General features: G+C 45.4%; 1 protein-coding gene across 2 annotated transcripts in view; it reads right to left on the bottom strand.

Annotated features, from left to right (window-relative positions):
- Positions 1-18942: 18942 nt before the first annotated feature.
- BRCA1 (BRCA1 DNA repair associated) overlaps positions 18943-22346 on the bottom strand; it is a 29099-nt gene continuing 25695 nt past the window's right edge. For both annotated transcript variants that reach the window (XM_013951467.2, XM_067312170.1), the window contains 3 exons: positions 21925-21998; positions 21349-21409; positions 18943-20156 (listed from right to left, as the gene is read on the bottom strand). In XM_013951467.2, the coding sequence (XP_013806921.2) occupies positions 20053-20156; positions 21349-21409; positions 21925-21998 (239 nt within the window). In that variant the 3' untranslated portion in view covers positions 18943-20052. The remainder of the gene's footprint in view (positions 20157-21348; positions 21410-21924; positions 21999-22346) is intronic.

Below are 22346 nucleotides of genomic sequence, written 5' to 3'. Positions count from 1 at the left end.
CTCATATTTAGTGCTGTGACTGCACCAGAAAACTAGCACACAAACATGCAATCTGTTGCATTTCAAACAAAAAAAAGTAGTAGATATGATACATATACAGAAAAACATCTGTATATTTTTATAAGCTGCCTTCGGAAGTGAACCAAGCAATTAGTATTAAGAGTTTCCATTAAATCTTAGATTTGATGGTTACTAGCAATGCATATTCTAAAATCTGTCAGAAAGAAGTTATCACATATTTTGAGGCCACTTTGTAAGATCTACTCTATTTAGTAAATATTTGCCTTAACAAGCGCTTAACAAGAGTCTTTTCCAAGATGATCAATCTGTGTTTAGGCTTGCTGGTGGAGGCGAGCTGAAAGCGATGCCAGCGCACACAAGCTGAAGAGAAACCCCAGGGACCCCAGACGAAGAGATCCCTGGACACAGGAGCCCCCGCACCAGGTCACCAATCTGGGCAGAGAAGACACCCCACGCTACAGCAAATTATGGCTGCTGTGGGGCACCGCGGCTCCCTCGCACAACGGACACCGTCAGGGCCCTCGGCCGCTGTGGGGCACCGCGGCTCCCTCGCACAACGGACACCGTCAGGGCCCTCGGCCGCTGTGGGGCACCGCGGCTCCCTCGCACAACGGACACCGTCAGGGCCCTCGGCCGCTGTGGGGCACCGCGGCTCCCTCGCACAACGGACACCGTCAGGGCCCTCGGCCGCTGTGGGGCACCGCGGCTCCCTCGCACAATGGGCACCGTCAGGACCCCCGGCCGCTGTGGGGCACCGCGGCTCCCTCGCACAACGACATCGTCACAGCCCTCGGCTGCGCTCCCTGTGAGGCACCACCGCGCATGCGCGGCGGCCACCAGGGGTAAAAGGCGGGAAGGCGGTCGGCCCCTCCCCCTCGGCGCGCGGGCCACGCCCCCTCCGCCCGGGCTGCCGGTGCTGGCGGCGGCCGCTGCGGGGCGCGCGTGCGCGTGCGCGGGGAGGCGCAGCGGGTGCTCCCGGGGCAGGAAATGGCCGCCGTCGCCCGCGCGGCCTCGGGGCGTGGGGATCCGCCACCCCCCCGCCCCTGCAGAAAGGTGTCCCGCTTCTGCGGAGATTCGGGGCAACCTTACGTCCTGATCGTCAAACAAGGCACTAAACCGCCAACGAGCCATCTTCTTTGTCTCCTGAGAATATGCATCTCTATTGTCCCATATTTACAGGCAAGGATGCAACTTCATTCCCAAACTGGAAATACCTTCCACTCTTGGCCAGACTTTTTGGGTCAGGTCCAAGTGAAACATTAACAAATAACCACCACCTCCTTGGCACAGTTTCCACCTCCATCCCAAGACGCAGTGCAAATGTCTTTGTACCCACCATGCATGCTCACTCTGCCTCAAAATAGCAGAAAAAAGCTGAGGCATGACATTTCCCCCCGTCCATCTTCCAGTTTATATTTCATTGACATTTTTCAATATTCTCCAAGCAAATTATTCATCAAGCCAGATAACCTGTGGAGAGAGGGCATTGCAACACCTCTGTAGCTGTTGGGCCATCAATAACCTCCCACGTGGATCGATGGATATTTTCCATTAGTGTCAGTCAGCCTGAGATGAGGATGGAAGAGCAGCAAGGATACCGAAATGACTTTCCTCAAGAACTGCGTGGGATAGAGGACTGCTGAGCGGCTGCCTCCTTGCTCAGCTCATTCGTGGCACAGGGATGCAAAGACAATACACGGATCGCGTGACAAGGCCTGGAGTCCGCTAACTTCAGGAGCGGCTATTACATTAAATCTATGCCCTCTCTATCTGTAGCTTGTTCTTTAATAAGTAGCTTATTCATGCTCACCTATTTAAATATATTTACAGGATTACAGGGAGCGAGTCCCCTGTCAGCCCCACTGTGACACAGCTTTGACTTGGCATCGTGAGGAGCCCCTTCGTGTCCATGCCCACAATCTCCTCTTGATAAACTCCATTATTGGAAATTCAGGAACAGTTAAAGTATCAGCAGTAATTTTAGGCAGAACAGGATAGTGTAGAAGAGTACGGAGATCGGTAAAGTCCTTTTGAGATCTAGGGAAGGGCCTTAACACAGAATGAAGCAGTTGGGAGTCATCATTGAGCCTACAAATCTTGGGAAACCAAATGATCCTCCTCTGTCTTTCCCTGCAGGTGCTGTTTTGAGTTATTAGTGAATAAAAAAACTTTTAGCAGCCTGGAAGTCCGTTACCAGGATGCTAGAGGTTAAGCCTTCTTAGAGAGAGGTCTGTGCCAGACTTCTTAATAAAAGCTAGCGTTGTGACTCTGACCTCCACTATTTCAGCTTAGATTTGGGTTTCTGGAACGCTACCATGTCCCAGACACAGTTCACAGAGTCCAGAAATTAACAGATTAAGAATTGTTCGCAGAACAATGAAATAGTCTCATGAAAAAAGCATGTCAAATATAATAGAAATTCTTAACAAACCTCAAAATACTTGAGGTTTTTTTTTTTTTTTTTTTTTACTGAAGGGCAGGCAACTACATTTAGGAGGTATCTGCACAGAGAAGTTACCTGCTGCAGCCTGATGTAATGTGGAACAAGTGCAAGCTAATCAGCGAAGGACAAAGTACCCATTCTGTATTGCACGGCATGCTTCTGAAAACATGTTATCAGTTCAGTGGGTGAATATTTATTACCGTTCATTAGCACAGCAAAGTATGTGCAGCAGTGGTCAAAGAGCAGAAATCACAGACGGAGAATTCCAAATTATTTTCTTGTGATTTGTTTGCATTATCTCTTTAGTTCATAACAAAATGGACTGCTTAGCAATTTCCAAGTGTAATACACAACAGTAGTATGCCTTGGTGGAAACGCAAGAAGGTATAAGTGAGAGCAGGCCTCCCTCTGGATCCCACTCATATGGGCTCCCTGATAAGCTTTAATTACTGACTTGACCTTGGTCTTTGTCTGAAGAAAGAATATAAGTATGAGATGCTGTGTAATTGCTGTCAGAAGTGGTTTAACTCATTAAATGTCTACATGAGGAACCTTTTTCAGTTCCCAGTGTTGCCAAGTGGGCTCTAAGGAAATTAAAATCGTAGGTCTTTGTAATCAGCCTTAAAGCCAGCCAGGGGATAATTAATTGATGTATCTGACAACATTAAGCTAGTACATACTCCTCTGCATCACTGGTCAACATTAACTATAAGGGTGTCACAAAGAATAGCACTGGAGCATTTGGGGGAAGAGATGCTGGAATAAGGAGAGAGCAGAGGGCTACAGAAATCGGTGGAGGGAAACACACCTAGCACCTTCTTCAGACAAATAGGCAGCTTCCTCCTGAATGCATCCAAGTCTGAATTTATTCACAAGTGTCCGGTGGCCTTGCCCATCACAAAACCATGAATTTATCCTAACAAACCACCCTGAAGATCAGGAAATACTGTTTTCCATACCTTACAAGTGGGAATGGATGCACAGAGGGATTCATTCAGGGTCAAAAGAAGATTCTGAGTAGAATAAGAAACAAAACTTTTTTTTTTACCCAGAAAATTGAAGAACAGTGTCCCCCCTGCAAGAGTGAAGCTGGTTTCAGTGAGATAACAAATTTTTAGGAACTTGCCTGAGACTCCTGGAAAGTACCCAGAGATAACAGTGAAGAGTGGTGTAACAACCTGAACAGAATCGCAGGGAGTTTTCCCATTCAGAAGGCTAATCTCATTCTTCTCGCAGCAGATTTGGTCTACCTGGGTATACCTGGGACGTTCAGCAATACCATACAAGCCTTCGGTCTGCATGTAGCAGCCTATCTGAAATCCCTAGCAATAAACAGATGTCTTTTCTTGTGTCGGGTACGTTCACCAGCTGTGCAGATGTGTAGGCACCCCTGGCATGCCTGTGCTCAGTGAGTGCAGAGAGCATCCTCAAGGCTTCCTGTCAGTCAGTAACCCCGGAGGTCCAGCGTTGGACCTGACCATCAGGAAAAGCATGCTGATTGATTTTATACAACAGCTTGGAATTGAGCTAAATCAAAGTGTATTCTAACATAGATGGGGAGATCCCTGAGATAATTACTGAGTATACTGAACACAGTAGTGTTTACCTACACATTAATGTGTCTACCCATATATTTATCTGTGAGATTATCAGACACTCTCACACTGCCTTTTGCTTCCTCTCATTTGTGCCTGATTATTTCTGTATGCTCATTATGCAGCTTCTCAAGCTGGGCTCTTACCTTTACACCCCAGCCTACCCTAGGACTTAATTCTGGGGTTAAGATCTCTAATTAGCCAGAAGTAATTTGACATTTTCATTAAAAATGCCAAATTCTCTTTCGGAAGGAAAATGTTTCTACTCCATTGTAGCATTAGGAAAGCTGTACAGGAAAAGATGGGCATTGCTGGAGTTCTCCATTTCTTAGCATTCATTTTAGATGCCCTTTGGGTGCTGAGGTGGTTTTCACTGCCTTTATCTCCGACAGCCAGTGTTTTTTACTTGCAGAAAATTACACTTAACAAGTATAGAGATATAAACCCAGCTGCCATCCACAGGAATGGTTGGAGTGTTGCATTAGCTTTGCTGCAGTAAGGCAATTCTGCAAACTTTGCTGCAAGTCATGGTTTCTAGCAGCTGTTGTGTTTCTAGTTCCCTCTGTTGTGCTGCCTTTTTACCCCTCAGTTACTTGTCTCCCCTGTAGGTGTTGTCAGAACGATACTACTTCCCTTCAAAACCCCTATTATTTCAGTAATAAGTAAGCAAAATCTTATCAGTGATGAAATTTGTACTGATTGTTTTTCCATAATTCTCCAGACAGTGATCCGTCAGCCTGCTCTTATGATGGGAAAGGCACATTGTGCTGACTGGGCTTGAATCCTTCTCTGCTAAGGTTTTATTGGTTTGTTTGTTTGTTTGTTTTTCCCACGCTGGAGTGGTATTTTCACTTTGGAGCTAGAACCGCAAAACAGCTTATTATCCCTGAGCAGTGGAGGAAGCTGGAGACAAGAATCTAGTTAGTAAATAGGTCAAACCAATTTGTGGAAATGTAGGTGCCACCCTGGCTGGGTGTGCATAGGGACTGAAGAGCAGTTTCATATTTAGTTTTGTAACATTCAGTGCTGACTGCTCTGAAAAATACGAATGAAATATGAAGGAATAAGCTTTCCTATACATGCAGGTTTCTGAATGGTTTGGGTTTTCTTCCTCTTATCTAAAGAGGCTCAGTTCCTCTAGGAGATGGAAAAAAACATCAAATCTACTGGTTCCATGCACGCTTTCCATTCAACATGAGGCCTCTGCCGATCTGCATTCTGTTGGAGTGCAAACCCTGAGCAGGAACAGAAGCCCAAGCGGAGGACTTGCTCTTCTCACTGCAGCTCAGGCTCCTCTCACATCAGGCATTCACAGTAAGGGGTGCTGCTTCTCTCCCGCTTCAGGATCCCTTTACCAGGTACTGCTTGCTGACAGATCTGCAAACTGCTGATGGCCCCTGCTGGTCCCCGCTTCCCAAAGTGCCTACAGCCCAAGGGGGCTGGCTACACTTGCTGACCTGTGAGGTCTCTTCCCATCCTATGTTCTTAGGAAACGCAGAGGAGCCCTTATCAATAGTTTGGTAAATGCTCCTAGAAACTCTTCTTAGAAACCATTTTTCCTTTTGTCTTCTACATACTCTCCACTTGCTTAAAAGAGCCAGGCAGGTTCCAGTCTGCTGTGGTTACAGAAAGCAGCTGCTCCGCTCAGGCTGAGAGGGGAATTGAAGCCTTAGCACTAGTAGCAGCTCGTGGGCAGGATGGCTTCAGAATAGCCACGACACAAGAAACAGGCTCCAGTTCCTAGCAGCCCCAGGCATGAGGATATGTCTCTGCGAGTCTTTCCTTCTTAGCTGCCAGGGCCTTTGCTCTCTGTGTGGGTAGGAACTCCATGTGCAGCTGTCTCTCGTGCAGGAAACCCCCCAGCCCCTGGCAGAGTACAATGGTTCTGGAGAGCAAAGCTAAGACATTTGCAGGAGCAGAAAGACCTTTAACCAGCTGCCCCATGCCTTTGATCACCACAGCAAGCCCAGCAGGGAGCATCCCATTCCTCTCCTCTTCTCCTGCTCACTGTCCCAAACTATTCAGTCCCTGTGGGTGTAAGATGAGCTCTGGAAGACACCAAACTTCCTAGAAAGATAAGAAACTTTCAGAGCAGAAGCCTGCTGAACTAAGGGGCCAGCAGTGAGACAGGAAAACATCTCTGAAGAAGCGGACTCAGAAGAATAATGCCTGAGAAAGTTACTGTCTTTGTCCTTGTTTGCTTAATGAAACCAGTCAGCTGCTCATTGATCTGCAGGCAGCTTTTCTGAAACTGGGCATGGGGAGTAAACGAACATAACCAGGAAGAGATTTTCAAAGGCATCTGACTGCTGTTGTGGGCAGTGACATATGGAGGGCCATTAAAGCAATTCCATTAACTTACGGAAACCAGCTACGTTTCCTTACTGGGCTGCACAAGCACTGCAGAACTGTTTACCCTCTCTCTCCACTGCTTCGGCACCGCACACACACACATCCCACCATCACTCCACCAGCAGCTCCCATTCATACGTCAGAACCTAGCTGCTTTGGAGTAGCCTTTTGGGGGACTGTTTTCCTTCGTTCTGGCCTGGGCCGTGCAAATGCAATAGATTTGCCCTACTCTGGCACACTCCCAGCACCAAGCATCATTGAATACTATGGGTACGGGCCATTGCAACATGCCTGGGAGATGCCATCTGATCCTGGGTAACTAAATCCTGCCTTGGAGTTTCAGCACACACCCTTGGTCCCCTGAGACCTCCTACAAACACCCTCTAATGGTAATCACTTTCTAGTGCAAAGCCCTTTGATGTTAGCACACAGCTCCCTAGATGGGCAGGAGATAAGGGGAAGAAACACAACAGCCACCTCTGTGCTTCTTGAGTCTTAGCAATAATTGGAGCACTAACTGAACTCTTGGCTCCCGTGAGGTTTGTGCACTCCCTGGGTGTGGTTGACTTGCTTCACTCATGTCTCATGCGGCCCAAGGATCGTTTGGCATTTGCTAGGGCTTTACAACAATGTAATTTTTGTAATGTAATTACACAAAGCATTAGAGGGCTTTTTTTGAAACATGCAGAAAGGCTGGGCCCTCAAACAACTCTGCTAGGCTGCACATACCTTTTAGGTAGTCCCTTCTCTACTCCAGCAATTTTTTTCATCTGTTACTGAATCAGATATTAAGCACAGGACTGGTTTCACTTATTTTGTGCTCAGAGGAAGACCAGGATTAGAACAATAAGATATGTAATAGGGATGTGTAATGGGGAAAAATGCAGCATGTCAACAGTGATACGCAAAGGCAGGCTGGTGCAACACTACTGTTGAAAAATGGGAAGTAAGTATATACAAGGTGAACACAGGGGCAAGACTACTATAGTCTGGTATTGCAGGGTCAGGCTGCAATTGGTGTGTGCGTGTGTAGGAAGGGATAAATGCAAGAACCTCCCGTTGTGCTCAGCTCTAGCCAGTACCATTAACCTTTCAGGGTCATGGCAAATAGATAATTTGAGGAAGGAATACCTAGCTGAGAGTGTGCATCAGCCCAGGAGTGCACAGAAAAGCTACTGGAGCTGCTGGCAATATCACTGCTTTGTTTTTCAGTGAACAGTTTCTGTCTCTCTCCTATTTATAAAGCTCTTGCTTCTGTTTTATCAATGCGCTGTTCCAATAAAGTGCTCGAAACCCCTGTATCTCCCAAGTGACAGACAGCCATTGTTCTGAGGCGAGACGCAAATTGCAAGTGAATCATTTGTCTTTTCCATGCAAGTGTTTACTCTGACCCCAGCTGATTCCTACAACTGTCACCTAATTAATCACTTTATTTCATTTAATCAATCAGCCTATTGTAATTAATTGAAATGTATGTATGCGGGATGGCAAATGGTTCTCTCAGGAAGGGCTGTGATGGAATGTGCTGTCAGCAGCAATGCTCTGGAAAGCTCGTTCCACTTATACCAGCGAATAAATACCAATGCTGATGACTTCATGGTCTGCATGTTAATGCAGGTAATTAAACATACTTATTGTGGCAGGTAGCAACATACCAGGCCCTAGCCTGGGGAGGCTCCACAAACAGAGCCTCCTCTCCATCTCCAGCTATTGCCTGTGCTGCGTGCATGTATTCTTGGTGCTTGATTCACCTCTACAGAAAGGTGGGAAGGAGAGGCGCAGAGGAGGAGCCAGGCAGGCGAGATAACAAGGGGCAAGACACAGACAAGATTCCTCCTCCTTCTGTCAGAGACGGGTAGTAGGTTAACACGTGGGCGATGGGACAAGATGCTGGTGAGCCTGGCGCAGCCTGTACGAGGCTCCGCAGTTTCATCGGAGTCTGCAGAGCAGCTCCCGCTGCCAGGCAATGCAGGTCATGCCTGGGAACTGCGGGACAGCTTGGGGAAGCTCTGGAGCCAGTGTCCAGCACGAGGGTACCAGAGGCCTTGAGGAAGGCTCGAGGTTCTGGGGGGAGGAGGTGATGGAGGAGTCCTCAAATCCTCGCTGGCAGCATCACTGAGGAAGCACTAGCCGGAGCTCGATCATGCACTCATTGCTGACAGTAGCTGAAACATGGTCCAGTGGCTATACCCGAAAACTACGTCCGACACTCGGAGTAGTATCTGAATAGCATTTTCACACTAAATAAGCCTACCAGATATGCAGTCTCTCTCTCTCCCTCCCACAAGCCCTTGAACAGACGTCCCTTTGAACATGGCCCTGCAGGCAACCAGAGCCCCTAACCCGCGAGGAATCACGCCATTGGCTATGGGGCACAGGCACGAGGCGGGAGCACAGCGGAGCTAATAAGAGGAGCCTGGCACATTAGATGGGCAGCAAAGGCGTATGAAAGCGGAGGCACTGCAGCGGGTGTCAGGTGAGGTTTCAGCAGTGCTGCACAGGGAAGTCGCTGCCAGCCCTCCCGCAGCACGACTGAACCCGCCTGCGCGGCTGGCAAGAACCGACTGGGAATCAAGAGGCAGTTCCAGCAAAGATGCTGGTTTCCATGGATTTCATCTGATGCAGGTGTAAGGAGAATTACACCGTGTCCTTTTGTATGGTAACTCCCAGCACAGAGGCTGAGCCATAGGTTTTTAACCGCTGACTGTTTTTGTTATAATCCTCCAAAATTGTGGAGATATAAAATGATCTACACATTAGGTATAACTGCATGTCTTTACTGCAGGGGTTAACATGGTATGGATGAGATTTGTTAACCTGTGCTTGCTTTCCCCACAGCTGGCCAGATTCTCAGCAGTTTGGTTTTCATTTACCATAGCAGAAAGCCTCGCACTTTTTACAGGATTGATAGAGGAAATGCTCAGCCCCTGTAGTCTGGTTGCCAGAGTCAAATTAACATTACGAAGGGGTCAGTGGCTTTTAGGAAACTGCATCGTGATCAGCAAAATAAAGGGCTGCTACAGTAGAACGGGGGTTTAGCAGGCAGGTCTCTACCAGAAGTTCTTTATTAGCATTGCCAGCATGCACCAGTACAGGCACACAGCCAGCTGCTTGGCTAAGGGCAGAAACAAGCCACCCCTCCTTCCTCTTCTCCTTCGTGTCTCAAGGTGGGTATGAACTGCAGGACACATCACACAAACCTCAGCACAATTCATCAACCACACACGGGTGCGTGCATGAAAAAGAGCGCTTCACATGTCTAAGTTCAACAGCTCTCGAGAAACAGTGCAGAAGGCCACATGATGCACTGAGCAATCTAACGTCCATATCCTTTGTAGGGACTCAGCCATGAGTTTTCTTCCTGGGACAGGGGAAAAGGGGCTTCTTTCATCTGCTCATCTCGAGTATAAGCCTGAGGCTTTTGCTTTTCTCTCACCAGCACTGATGAGTTTCCCCACAAGAGATTGCTAAGGAGCGAGAGCCTCGCTCCATCAGAAGTCCTCCAGGCCAGGAACGAGAAATGTGTGAGAGCACAAGTAGAGGGGGAAACTGCCACCCGCTTCCAAAGAAAATTTCTGAAGAGGTTCTCATGAATAGGAAAAAATAAACAAAGGAATTAAGAGCTCGTGGGAAATGGTTGACCCAGCATCCCTGCAGGAGACATACAAAGAGCTGCCCCGATTCACTGCATTCACATCGGATCAGTCTGCCCTTTGTCCAATCCTCCCTGGCAAATGCCTGAAAAGTATCTCAGCAGCAGCTTTGCCAGCTTCACAAGGATCAATCTTCCTGCAGGGTTTCTTGCTGTTCTGCACCTCTCCACCAAATGGGCTCCCACCCAGAGCCTGACTTGACTGGGAGAGCTAAGCCAGGCCCTAATACAGCTAATGTTGTGAGCAACTCTGTACTGTGCAGAGGAGCCGACTCGAGGTAGCAGCAAGCAGGCACAGTACCGTGTTGTGCACCAGCAACAGCTCGGGTTGCACCGGTGCTTTTGTCACACTTAAACTGCATTTTGGCAGGATTCATTAGCAGGACACAGCCACATGCTGATAGCTGATCTACCTCGGGTCCACCATCCAGTTCCTTGAGGGTTTTCTGCTCAGTAAAACCCTGCACAGCATGACATGTCCAGCTTTCCAGCCTAATACACACCTACTGCAGGATGGCCCTGACCCAAACACTTCATCTGCTTAAGTTCAGTACCATCCCTTCAAATCTTCAACAGGCTGCTGGAACAGAGCCCAGCAGGTAAACCAGCCGCAGCCTCTGCCCAAATCCAGGTAGCACAGTTCTCCCCACCTTCAGGGCTTGGCATTAGTGTTTGAGCCTCTGTTTGCAGATGTGTCTTCATCAGCTAGCTGAGCTGGTGGCACATACATGTGAACACAAGTGAGCATACTGTGCACATCTGCAAGATGCATGCACAGAAACTCTTTAGTAATGGTGCATGCAGCAGCATTAGCACTTCTGGACATTTTGGATCACAGGGAAGAGAATACAGAGGTTGCTTGGGAGCTGCCCAGACAGACGCAGTTTCAGATTGCGTTAGCTGACAAAGCCATAACATTTAGGAATCTATCTGGTGCATGGATTGTGACCAGACAGAAACAGAAAAGACTGTAACAAGCACGAGTGGATTGACTACATGCCCCTCCTGTCCAATCAGGACATGCACTCCTGCATGGCAGGTGCAATTGGCCAGGACAGCTAATATTCCAGAGTCACAAGAATTAGTTGTGCACCTGAACAATTTATGGATAAACTGTCCAGGAGATATAGGGAAGTCAGCTCTCATGTTGCAGGGTACCATCCATACAGGGAACTGGAAGAAAAGAAGTTAGTTCCCCTGTACAGCTTAGTCCAGCTGAGCATGGCCTTTCCTCTGTACTTTTCATCCAGGCACTGGGCACAGGCCAAAAAAAGAGGGGAGGGGGGCAGGGTAAGGGAAGGTTTCTCTTGTAACCTGCATGTCACCATAATGTCAAATGTCCATGCCAGGCCAGATGCCTGTTCTGAGTTGCATCCAGGTCTCCTGTCTCTCTAAGAGCTAAGCGCTATAGTTATTGAGCCGGCATGGCAGCAAACAAGGTAGAAGGGGAACCTGCTACTGATTTGACCAGGAACATAAAGGTAAGACTACTTTGCATCCTGCCTTAGGGAAAGAGACTTGTGTTCTGCTAGAAATCACAACTTTACAATCTCCTGAAAGCTTTTCTGTAATTAGACATTGCAGCTGTAGCACTCAACATGTGAATAAGTCACAGCTTGCAGAATCTGCCCTCCCTCGTATCTCTGTGAAGATAAGTACCTGTTGCCTGCCAAATATTATCCTCCCGACATTCTTAACATGAAAGGCTCCCAGCCCAGTGAGCTCCAAGCAGAGCAAGGAAATGCTCTGCTGAAGTGCACTTTACATCAAAGCAGCAAACAAATAGGAATTGATGCTTTTTAAGTCTAAGCTAAAGCTTATAAACTGCTACTAGGCACATAATAAATAGCACACCCTTTCAAATAGAGATGAACCTGTGATAGATAAGATTGAGTTCAGGGTCTAAAATGTGTGTATGACTCAAAAGCAACTGTACAACCCTCCTCTACTCTGTGAGGTCCAGTTAACACTCTAGTCCGTGACTAAAACTACCTGGTTCAGATCCTGGCCCTTTCACAGACTGCAAGGAACAAATCCTTATGTTCAGTCCTAATCTTGCTGCTATCTGGCCGTCAGCTGAGGTTGAAAATGGACTGCATGCATGCAACAGGCAAAGCAAGAGACACTCTGCTGTTCCTGCCTAGCGCAGGACGAAGAGACTGGTTCATGAAGGACAGGCACCAAACACTTCTCTGCTTTCCTCAAGTGACTCCTAAATTCAGACCACTGCTGCTGGGAGTGCTGGCCGAGTATCTATTAGCAATTTGTCTTTGTTGAGTCTTGGCTATTCTGCCTATTACAACGGCCCTAGCATCAGGTAGGCAGAGCAAGCCCCAATCCACACTGACAGCTTCCCTTTGCTCCAGCAGCTCTTACCAGATAGTCTGACTGCCTCCAGGGAAGTCAGATTTCTTGACCTTTCAAAAACTCACTGCTGTGCTTCACGGGCGAATGACTTGTTAAAGCAAAGACAAATGTGCAGGTGTTGTTGCACAAGTCTCACACAGCATCTTATGAACCCAGCTCAGGACTGCAGACCAGCGTGCCGACTGCCTCGGCCGAATGGAGCCCGGGCACCCGGCCTCCCTGCGCTCTCTGGCCTTACCCTACATGCCGTCCCTGCTTGCCTGAGACTGCTACTATCTTTAATCATTTCACAAGCACTAGACTTGAAGTCCCCTCAGAAAAGCCCTTCTCATCTCTTTCCTTGAAAGGCATCTGTCCTTACTGCCTATTAAAACAAAAAACAAACAAACAAAAACACACAAACCACCAAAATCCCAGTATTTCAAAATTCATCTTCTTCAGCAGATTCCACTTTGTTCCAAGTCAAATGCTTAGGGGCACTTAACATATATCTTAAGCAAAGACAGACTTGTAGTGCAACTTGTGCTAAAAAGAGTCCCTGCACAAAACCTGAAGAGTCTGAACACGGCTCTCGCAGCCCCCGGAGCAGTCAGGTGCCCAGTGAAAGCCAGTGAAGACCCAGAACAATGCCGGGAGAGAAGGACACAGCCCATCCTTTCCCTGCGTGGCCTCAGCTCACATCGTCCGTCCTGTGAGCACAGTGAATCCACGGGCATCCTCTGGATCGTTACAATTATGCAAAAGGCTTTTATTCATAATACTAGCAAAATAAAACTGACACCAGACCCAAGATGAAAACAACCCACAAATCACCAAGAATAATTACAGGAACACACTGAATATTTGATTTACCATTAACTCTAGTAATGAGTTAGACAAGTGTTCTAATTGCATTCATGATTAAGCTACTATCTTATGAATGGCTTCAGATCTGCAGGGAAATAATCCTTTGTGTATGGATCCTGAAAACAATCTTTCCTCTGCTTTAGAGTAAACAAGTTCAGCAAAAAGCAGTACATGGAGCCATCGCTGCTCCTCAGCGCTCTCAGCAGGTCAGGAGCTGGCATGCGTGCGACTGTTCAGAGTGCAAAAGGAACAGTTGCAAATATGAGGCACCCACAGAAACACCAGTCTTACAGCAGCAGAATAAAGCCGTTGTGGAAGATACTGTTGCTGAACAAATTCCTGCCATCCCAAGCCACAGCAAGCCCTTGCTGGTCTCCTCTCCCAGGGAAGGAGCAGCGTCTGGCAGACACCATCTATATGCTACAGTGCTCCTGGTCTAGCTGTGAGCAGAAACAAGTCACGGAGCAGGGGCAGTAATATCTGTCCTCAGGTAGGTGGGAACAGGAAAGGATCAAACATGTCTGTAAAGAGTTTTGAGATCCGCCGTTTCATATGACTGCTGTATGACTGAGCCTTGTAACTTGGACAGTGCCAACACATCATTCTTGCTGGGGCCCGCAGTCCTGAGAGCTGTGAAACACTTCCCGCTCTGGAAAATGAGGTCTGGTGGTTAAAGGAAGCTGACTGAACTTTATTCCTTCTGTCAGCTTGCACAAGTCCCAGTGCAGAAAAGGCTCAGGCATTCTCTGTAAATCAGTGAGGACTGATGCATCTCTGCCAGGCCATGCAGAGAAAGATTCCAGGCAAGGAGTGCTGCAGCCCCACTGGAATCCGCCCACCCCTCCCTGCCACTCTGACATCCTCCAAATTCTGCCATGGAGCCCATAAGCAGGGAGCTACTGCATTAACGATGCATTTTGGCAACAAGGCCTCTTTCCAAACAAGACTGACCAGGTGAAGCTGCAAGGCAGGCGGTGCAGGCTAGAGAGCCCCCCTTCTTTAAAGTGTCAAGCAGGAAAGAGAGAGATCCCTGCAGAGCCAGTCAGGGCCCAGACTGCTGCTGGGAATCCCAGCTGCTGGTTTCTCTTGCCTTTGCCTCCTACATATGGTAAATAGATTTGCCACTTGAATATTCCTTTAGAGCAAGCCCCCAAGCTCATTTACAATGCATAATGACTACAAATCTCTGCTAGTAGATGCATTTAAAGTCTCTATATTATAACAGAGCAAGAGCAAACCCCTCCTCCACATCCCTTTGGAGCTGAAGGGACAAGGTGCCATCCATAATCTGGCAGGAAGGGTTGGTAAGGGTCCCCTGCAAGCAGCCACTGTCACCAGTGACCCTGCCTGTGCAGTGACAATCTGCACATCATGCCACACAGTCTTGGGTGGGAACAGCAGTGCTCTGCCACTGCCCTGCGCATTCAGGCTGTAGTGAAGACTGACATAATTTGGCAGCTCTGTTAAAGAGGATTCACAATTAGCTCCCCCACCCCCCACCCTTTTCCAGGCTAAACAAACCCAGCTGGAATTTCTACCATACAGATCCTCCCTGCACATCAACCTGCAGCATACGTGCCACGCAGGTGTTTCCAGCCGCAGCAGCTGCAGCAGCCTCAGATTCCTGCACATTAAAGGACTCTGAATGAGGAACTGGATTGAGAAGGAGAAAGAGGAGAGGAAAAAAAAACAGAGTGACAATATGACTCAGCCTCATGCCCTTAGGTGGGAGATGTCTGCTAGGCAGGGAGGCAGGCACCACCATCACTGCAGGAACATTTGAAATACAGATGTGCTGCACCATGCTGCAGGGGGAAGTCTGCTGTTTTGTTCTCTTAAGGGCGAGAAACTCCCTTTGAGTAGCAGATTCCTACATCAAAATTCAATATTGCCAAACACAAAGAGCTCTTAACTATCAAGTAATTTTATTTTTACTCTGATGCTTAATTACCCCCTACAGACCACAAACCTCTCCCCGTTGCTTCAGTCTGCAGCCTCCATAATACGAGGCAAACAGCAATTATACGCTTATTCCAACAACATTAATGTAACCTGAGTGGGGCTCTGTCTGTGCACTACTGCATGCTGCCTAGCAGCAAAATATAAAGGACAGTCTGAATTGGTAGTAGGCTCCTTGCTCACTACTGCTCTCCACATCAACATGGCTGATAAGGATGCATGACAAAGCTACACCTAATTAACATACATGAATTTTAACCAGGAATCCATTTCCATATATTAGAAAATAAGCCCTGGACAGCTTGTGCCCCCCATGGCTTGCTGACAGTTTCTCTGGAAAGATAAGGCAATACACAAATACTTCAACTCATTTGTTCCGGTAGAAAGGCAGGAACAGAGCCCCAGGACACCTCTGCAGGGCCTGAGGCTTTAGGCTGTGCTTGATCTCAGGTGCTTTAGTAGACAAGATCCAAGGTAAATATTTTTGACCAACTTGCTTTGTCTTACAGCTGTGATTCCAGCTCTACGTAGCTGAAGGCCTAGTGGAGCAAAGAACAACAGAAGTTGCGTGCAGTGGGGGGCCAGGCACTAGGCAAAAAGCATTAGGCAGAATCAGCTGGTAAGGATTCGGAACAACACCTTCAGGGGGAAAGGGATGGGCTGCAACAAGGCTAGTGCCTTGGCAGCGAGACAAAGCGAATCTGTTACTGCCCAAGTGCCAGGTTAGCTCTCATTAGCAGTGGACGTGCTTGGTTCCCCTAAAGAAGTAGGGAACGCCTCTCCCTGGCATTAGGAATTAGTTAGCATTTAATAGCCTAGAGAACAGGGAAGAAAACAAGCAAACTCTCCCGAAGAGTACAGCCCAGCAGCTTCTGCCCAGAGCAGAGAACCCCCTGTGGCCACCTGGACATTCCTGTACCAAACTCAGGGCTTGCCCTGTCTTCCTGGCACATCCCCTCATAGTCGGCATCCTTCAAGACATAGCAGCAGTAATAAGGTAGTTTAATAAGTACTGAGTACTACTAAAGAAAGAGACCCATTTTCCCCAGGTGCCCACAAAAGAATGAAAACTGATATCAGTGCCATGAAAAGGCAAGCGACACATCCCACTTATTGCAGAATAAGCATCACCACAGTTACAGATGTCTAGTTTACAACCCATTTAATGACCTGAAGTTTGAAAACCTATTTTACACAAAAAATAATTTTAAGTTTCATTTTACAATGTAACAGCTAGTTGCATTAACTTACATGAACATCCAAGCTCATGCCACTACAGCCCATCCCTCTCCTACCTCCATGACATTAGATTGGAGTGCAGCATTTGCCTCAGAGAGCCTATTTCCAATCGGTTTAGCTAACAGAACAAACTAGCAGTTAGTCCTGCCCCCTTATCTGCTTCACATCTTCATAAGTGTAGTTGAACATTGCACTGAACTATGAATTAGTAACTGACATGCAAGCAAATGTAAAAAAATTGCACAACCAGACAAGAACAGTTTCTCAAAGAAATTGTGAAGCAGAAAATAACTGCCAGCTGTCCTTGGTTTGGAAACAGTAACTTTTCAAAAAAAAAAAACCAGTCCCCAGAACTCTTGAATGAGAGTATTCATTTCTAAAGCAAAGTCTCTTTACCATGGGAGGGTAGCAGGGAAGAGAAAGGATGGAATGAAGACAACCCCCAAACCTTGCTGATTTTACTATCAATTTCCAGTTAGCTCAGATGCTCTCTCCCAGACAAGCTTGGACTTTGCCACCTTCTTACAACTATTTTTTCACAGGATAACCCTCAAGTTCCCCTTAGCAGCTTACCTGGTAAGTCACATCCCAGAAAGTCTCCAGAGCAGCTTGCTAGCAGTTGCTTCACCCTCTGCTCTCAGAAGTGGGGGTGCCATTACACATTGCATTTAAATTCCATCTCAGGTGAATGATGGAGCTCCAGAGCATCAGCCTCCTCTACCTTACCCAGTTGCTTCATCTAGTCCACTGACCCATCCAACTCTTTTAGCAAGCCAATTATTGTCAACACCTGAAGGTTATATCAGTTTGCATAAAATAAGCTGCTGTTCAGCAAGTAAATCGTTAGCACAGTGATAACCAAATCTGGTGGGAGAGGGGGAAGGGAAGAAAACTAACTGTTGTGCTCTCTTATAATTTTGTTTTAGCATGTAGATATTAAAGAATATTGGCGCTTTAAGAATTCAAAGACTTTTTTTCATCTATTGTACACAAAGGAGAAAAAAGTTACAGAATGAGCAAGACTTCGATAACTAAGAATGAATCTCAGGCTGCCTTAATTACGAACAATTCAGACTTTTACTACAGACCTCTGCCTTACTGGTAGGCATAGCAAGTTTTATTGATAAGGAACTTTGTTTCACATATGGTGTATCTATAATTGTCTGGGATTGAAGCTTTCTAATTGATAGAAAAAATGTTTTGAGGCTAAGCTTACTAAAGAACTAAAGAAACTTGATGTGTGTCTCCTGTAGTGTTGCAGTGTGTAAAAAAAAAAAAAAAATTTCATGAGGAGTGGCAGAATGTCAATGGTAATTTATTAAAATTGTTTTGTTCATCTGGTTTTCAGGTTCAGTTAAAATTATTCTTGCTCTCTCTACCATTTCCCAGTCCCTAAATTCAACTCTTATTCTGTGAATTCTCTTTTGGGTCCACAAGCCTCGCTTTTTTTTGTCTCTAGAAGTTCTTCTCAGAAGCACTGTCCACAAAACTCCCAGACTCCCAGGGCAACTTAGGAAGTGTGGATGAAGTTCACTGAACCTGGTCTTCAGTTAAGCAGCATTCCTACTGGGAGGAACGATGGGAAGATTTCATTTTTAAAGGGAAGTCAGAACAAGCCATGCAGTGAATTCAAAGCTTCAGGACATCCAAAACCAGATAAAACATGCCAGACAGCAAAGCTACATTTTCAATTAAGTCCTGTGGAAGCTGAAATCTAAATAAGTAATTCTCAACTGGAGTCTCAAAATAATTGAGCTTTTCATTCAAAGCTTAAAATCAGATGCAGCTTACTACAAAAGTTCACACATGGCACTTTATTAGAAAGTTGCCAGAGACATAATCAACCCCAAGGGAGAAAGACAGCATCCCAGGTGCGTTATGCCTGCTGACAATTATCTAGCAGGAGCTAGTACCTTACTTGCTAGAAAGGACAACTCTTGTGTCCAGATCAGAGAGACAAATTCACAGTGGCAGCTGCAAGACAGTCTTGTTTGGCCTTTGCCTCTTATCTAAGAGGCAGCATTTAGCCCTCGTAGCTTTAATCTTCTGAAAGGTAGATTAAAAAAAGCCAATGTGGGCTCCAGAGATAAGAGGAATGTCAGCCTGAAGGTGAGGCTGTGTTGAGCAGCCTCGACAGTTATGAAACACTGTCACACATAGAAGAAAACAGTGATGTACGTCAAACTGAGCAAACGCTTCCAGCACTCATGCTACCAGTAGCAAGCACTAGTTGGACTACATTTGCCTCCAACTGGCAGCTGCAAGACACTTGATAACACATCTGCTTCTCATGCTGATAGAAAATACAGTTGTGCCTCCAGCTCTGAAATTCTAATCTACATTTATGAAATCTCCTCCAGCAAGTCTCCTTCCCCACCACAGCAGGAGGTTAGACACCAGGAATATTGTCATATATGTCTCAATGCAAAGACTGAATGACTGATCCACACAAGAGCTGGACAATTAAGTAAAATACTTGCCAATCTCATTTTATTTACTTTGAGTGTTCCAGTATTTACAAACATACTTTATATAACTTTCTAAGACAACCTAGCAGCTTAGAGCCCCAAACAGTTTTCTGAACTCAGCTACAATTTTTTAAAAGCAACTTTATGAAAACAGTTTCTGCTCTGAAAGTACAAAATTATTTATGAAGTTGAATTGCTTGGCAACAGAAAGAAGCAATACATTTTATTCATTAAAAAGTAATATATTTTCTTTGTGGTCTCATTTTGCAGGCAGGGATTATTAGAATCGATTCTTTTAGGGCTTATTATAGGTCACTGGGATACTAAATTGCATCTGTTTAGTATCCCTTCATAGGTTCTGCATGTACTTTTCAGAATTAAAACTGACACAATTTTGGTTTAGACTTGCGTTTTGAGGATTGGTTTATGCTGAGAATCAAGTGTTGACTTTTCAGGGAACTTGTAGATAATTTTTCTGGTTAGAACATGTAGGCACTTTTGTATACAACAGTTTCAACAGGAGAGCTCTTTGTATAGTTTCCAAAACAACCGTAATCCCTGGCCTAAAATTAACCAGGTTGATGCATTAGTGATCACAAAATTAAATTTCATTGTGTTGGTATATGCTCATCCTAATACAGGGTATGTACTTATGCAAACAAAAATATGGATGTTACTCAGTGGTGCAAGCTGCATTTTGATTCAAGTCCTGAGCCCCATATAACTCTTGTGAGGACATTTTGGAGACAGTCACTTAAGTATGTAAACAGGAACTAGCTGGGATGGTAAATTATGCATCACCATTTCTCTGAGGAGGCCCTGTTCTAAATTTTCTAGTTAGTTTCTGATTTCTTTGATTTGTATCAGATGAGTTTAAGGACTATTTTGAAATTAGAAATGTTAATCTTTTAAGAAGAGTAGGTAATTCCATATTTGTATAGTAATGCTGCTTAAGTAATTTTATTGTTACTAAAAATGTAGTTGTTTTACTCCAAAACAAGAACATGACTCAAAGATAATCTCTGCATAAGTAACTTAATCCTTAAATATACCAAAGTACCAGCACTGATGAGAATTTCAGAACAATGGCAAAAGAACTGCAGACCGCCCTTAGGACACGAGGTAAGCATCAAACTCCTGGCACTCATAGCAAGCAACACTGTCTAATACCCACTCTCGAGTCACCACAGCAACATTGTTCTTTTGCTGGATTGCTGCAAGACAAAGACATAGACGGTAAAACCAGTATCGGTGAATCAAAGCAAGTTTAAGGTGAGCATACTGATGTCTTCCAGATTAAGCTATTTGCTTTATCTTTCACATTTTCAAAACCTTGATAAAAAGCAAGATTCTAAAAACCCTATACTTCTTAACAATGCAGGTAATATAGCTGCTCCATAGAGAATGGCTGTTTGGCAAGTAGTCAGGCAGGAAGTTTTGAATGCCATAGAATAAGCTAAGAGTGCAGGCTTTGATATCTTTTAATTTAGGATCTTGGTGACAGAGTCTCAGTTTCTGTCTGCTCAGGCATACGGAGTATGTGACAAACAATGAGTGTCAGAGAGAAGCAACAGAATATTACTGAAGTGCTCCCAGACTCTATGTTTATCACAGTTTTGAGAAATGGAGAAGAGGGGAAACAAAAACAAACAAACAAAAAAAACACTGAAAAATGCCCTTCTGCCAAATTAATGCCCAATAGTTAAAAACATTTGTAAATTCAGGGTTTTTTCTTTTCCCATTTTCCCAGTGCCACGGAAACAGCTTTTTATTTACATTATCTTCCTGCCCCATTTTTCTTTTGGGCTCTGCTGTAGCCTAATAACTAAATTGCCTCTGTCTCATGGAAAAGCAAGTTAGTGCGGAAAACTTGAACTTTCAGTCTCATCATTCCTCTAGGATCATTTTGATTCCATGAAGGGGGGGGGGAAAAAAGTATCAATTAATCCCATGTAGTTGGATGTTCTTTCCTGACGAAGAGAATACTGTCCCACTGCACCATCTGAGGCTTTCTGCTACATCTTACTAGTCCTCCATGGGCATGCCTCTCCACCTTTTAAAAAACTAGCTGCAATCAGAACACTTTCTGTTAGGCTGACTCTGAGTATATGCAGGACACCTGAGCCAACAGCATATGGACAATAGGATCACATTTACATCTCATCATAACAAGTTGCCATACTGCCTGACAGACCACCTTTCAGGACTCCATCATTGACTCTTGAGATAAAATAGTTTGTCCTTTCAGACTTTTCTTCCACAACATTCCTCCACCCTCAGATGTAGTAGGATTTTATTCTGATTCCACTACAGAACTTCTCTGGTATTTAAGTACTAAAAACACAGAAGTGATAAATCATTCAACATGTGTACCATAAAACAGTACATGACTCTATGTAGTTTTACCTCTGTAGCCTGTGTTTTCCATCCAAGCAGCTGGCTGCACAACCACGACAGCAGTAGAATTCTAGGATTTCAAGAAAATAAAAATGCTACTGTTACCTGTTTCACATTAAATCACTCTCCCACCTATCTGCAGAGTGGTAACTGGGTTGACTCTCTGCTTCAGTGCATCATTTCAAAGAGGACTTTAAGCGGTCGTAGGGGGAGAAAGACATCAGTTTAAGATTTTTCTACAAAGTCTGTCCAGAAATGCTGTGTTAAGGCACTAAAGGCTTTTTGCCCTGGAAAGTGGAGCTCAGTGCTGATTTCAAGGAAATTAGTTATGTGACTTCCACAGAGTGCTCTGATCAGTTCTCCACTAAAAGCTAGCCTGCCTCTTAATACAGAGTGGCCAGGGTTTAGAACAGAAGAATTGCTGTCGGGCAATCTGGCATCGCTACTGCGCAAACAGCTCTCACTTAACATACCTGTACACACCAGTCTTTGGTAAGCCCATGAAGGCCATGTAATCTTTCAACATTTTGGGTATTATGGATAGTGAATAGTCTATAGTTAAGTGTAACATTCATTAACACTTACTGTTTTGTGCTTGAACAGATGAAGTTGCTTCACTACAGAGGCACCACAAAGCTCCACCATCCATTCTAGATGTTCTGAACAAATCAGATAAAGAGTCTGTTACTACAGTGTTTTATATTACTTTCAAACTGATACTGTTCCCTAAGCCCTAATCATCCATGCCTTTGTTCCAAGATACAAACTGTACCATCTGAAATAAATGTAAGCCTTAGCAGAGAATAAGTCTTTTCACTTTCTAGCCCACTGAAGGCATCAATTACATTGAACTTCTTCAGCAAGGGTAACAATATCATGATGGGATCAAGTGCAGCAGGCAAGGTGCAGTGGAATTCCAAGTCCCAGATACTTTTGTGAAGTACTTCTCTCACCCTTTAGTCAGGACAAAAAAAAAACCCCAAACCCAAAACTAAAAGAGATAACTA

This window comes from Apteryx mantelli, chromosome 28 (assembly GCF_036417845.1).
Source record: "Apteryx mantelli isolate bAptMan1 chromosome 28, bAptMan1.hap1, whole genome shotgun sequence".
NCBI lineage: Eukaryota > Metazoa > Chordata > Aves > Apterygiformes > Apterygidae > Apteryx > Apteryx mantelli.
The sequence above is the reverse complement of the archived record's forward strand: the minus strand, read 5'-3'. Positions and strand labels throughout refer to the sequence as shown.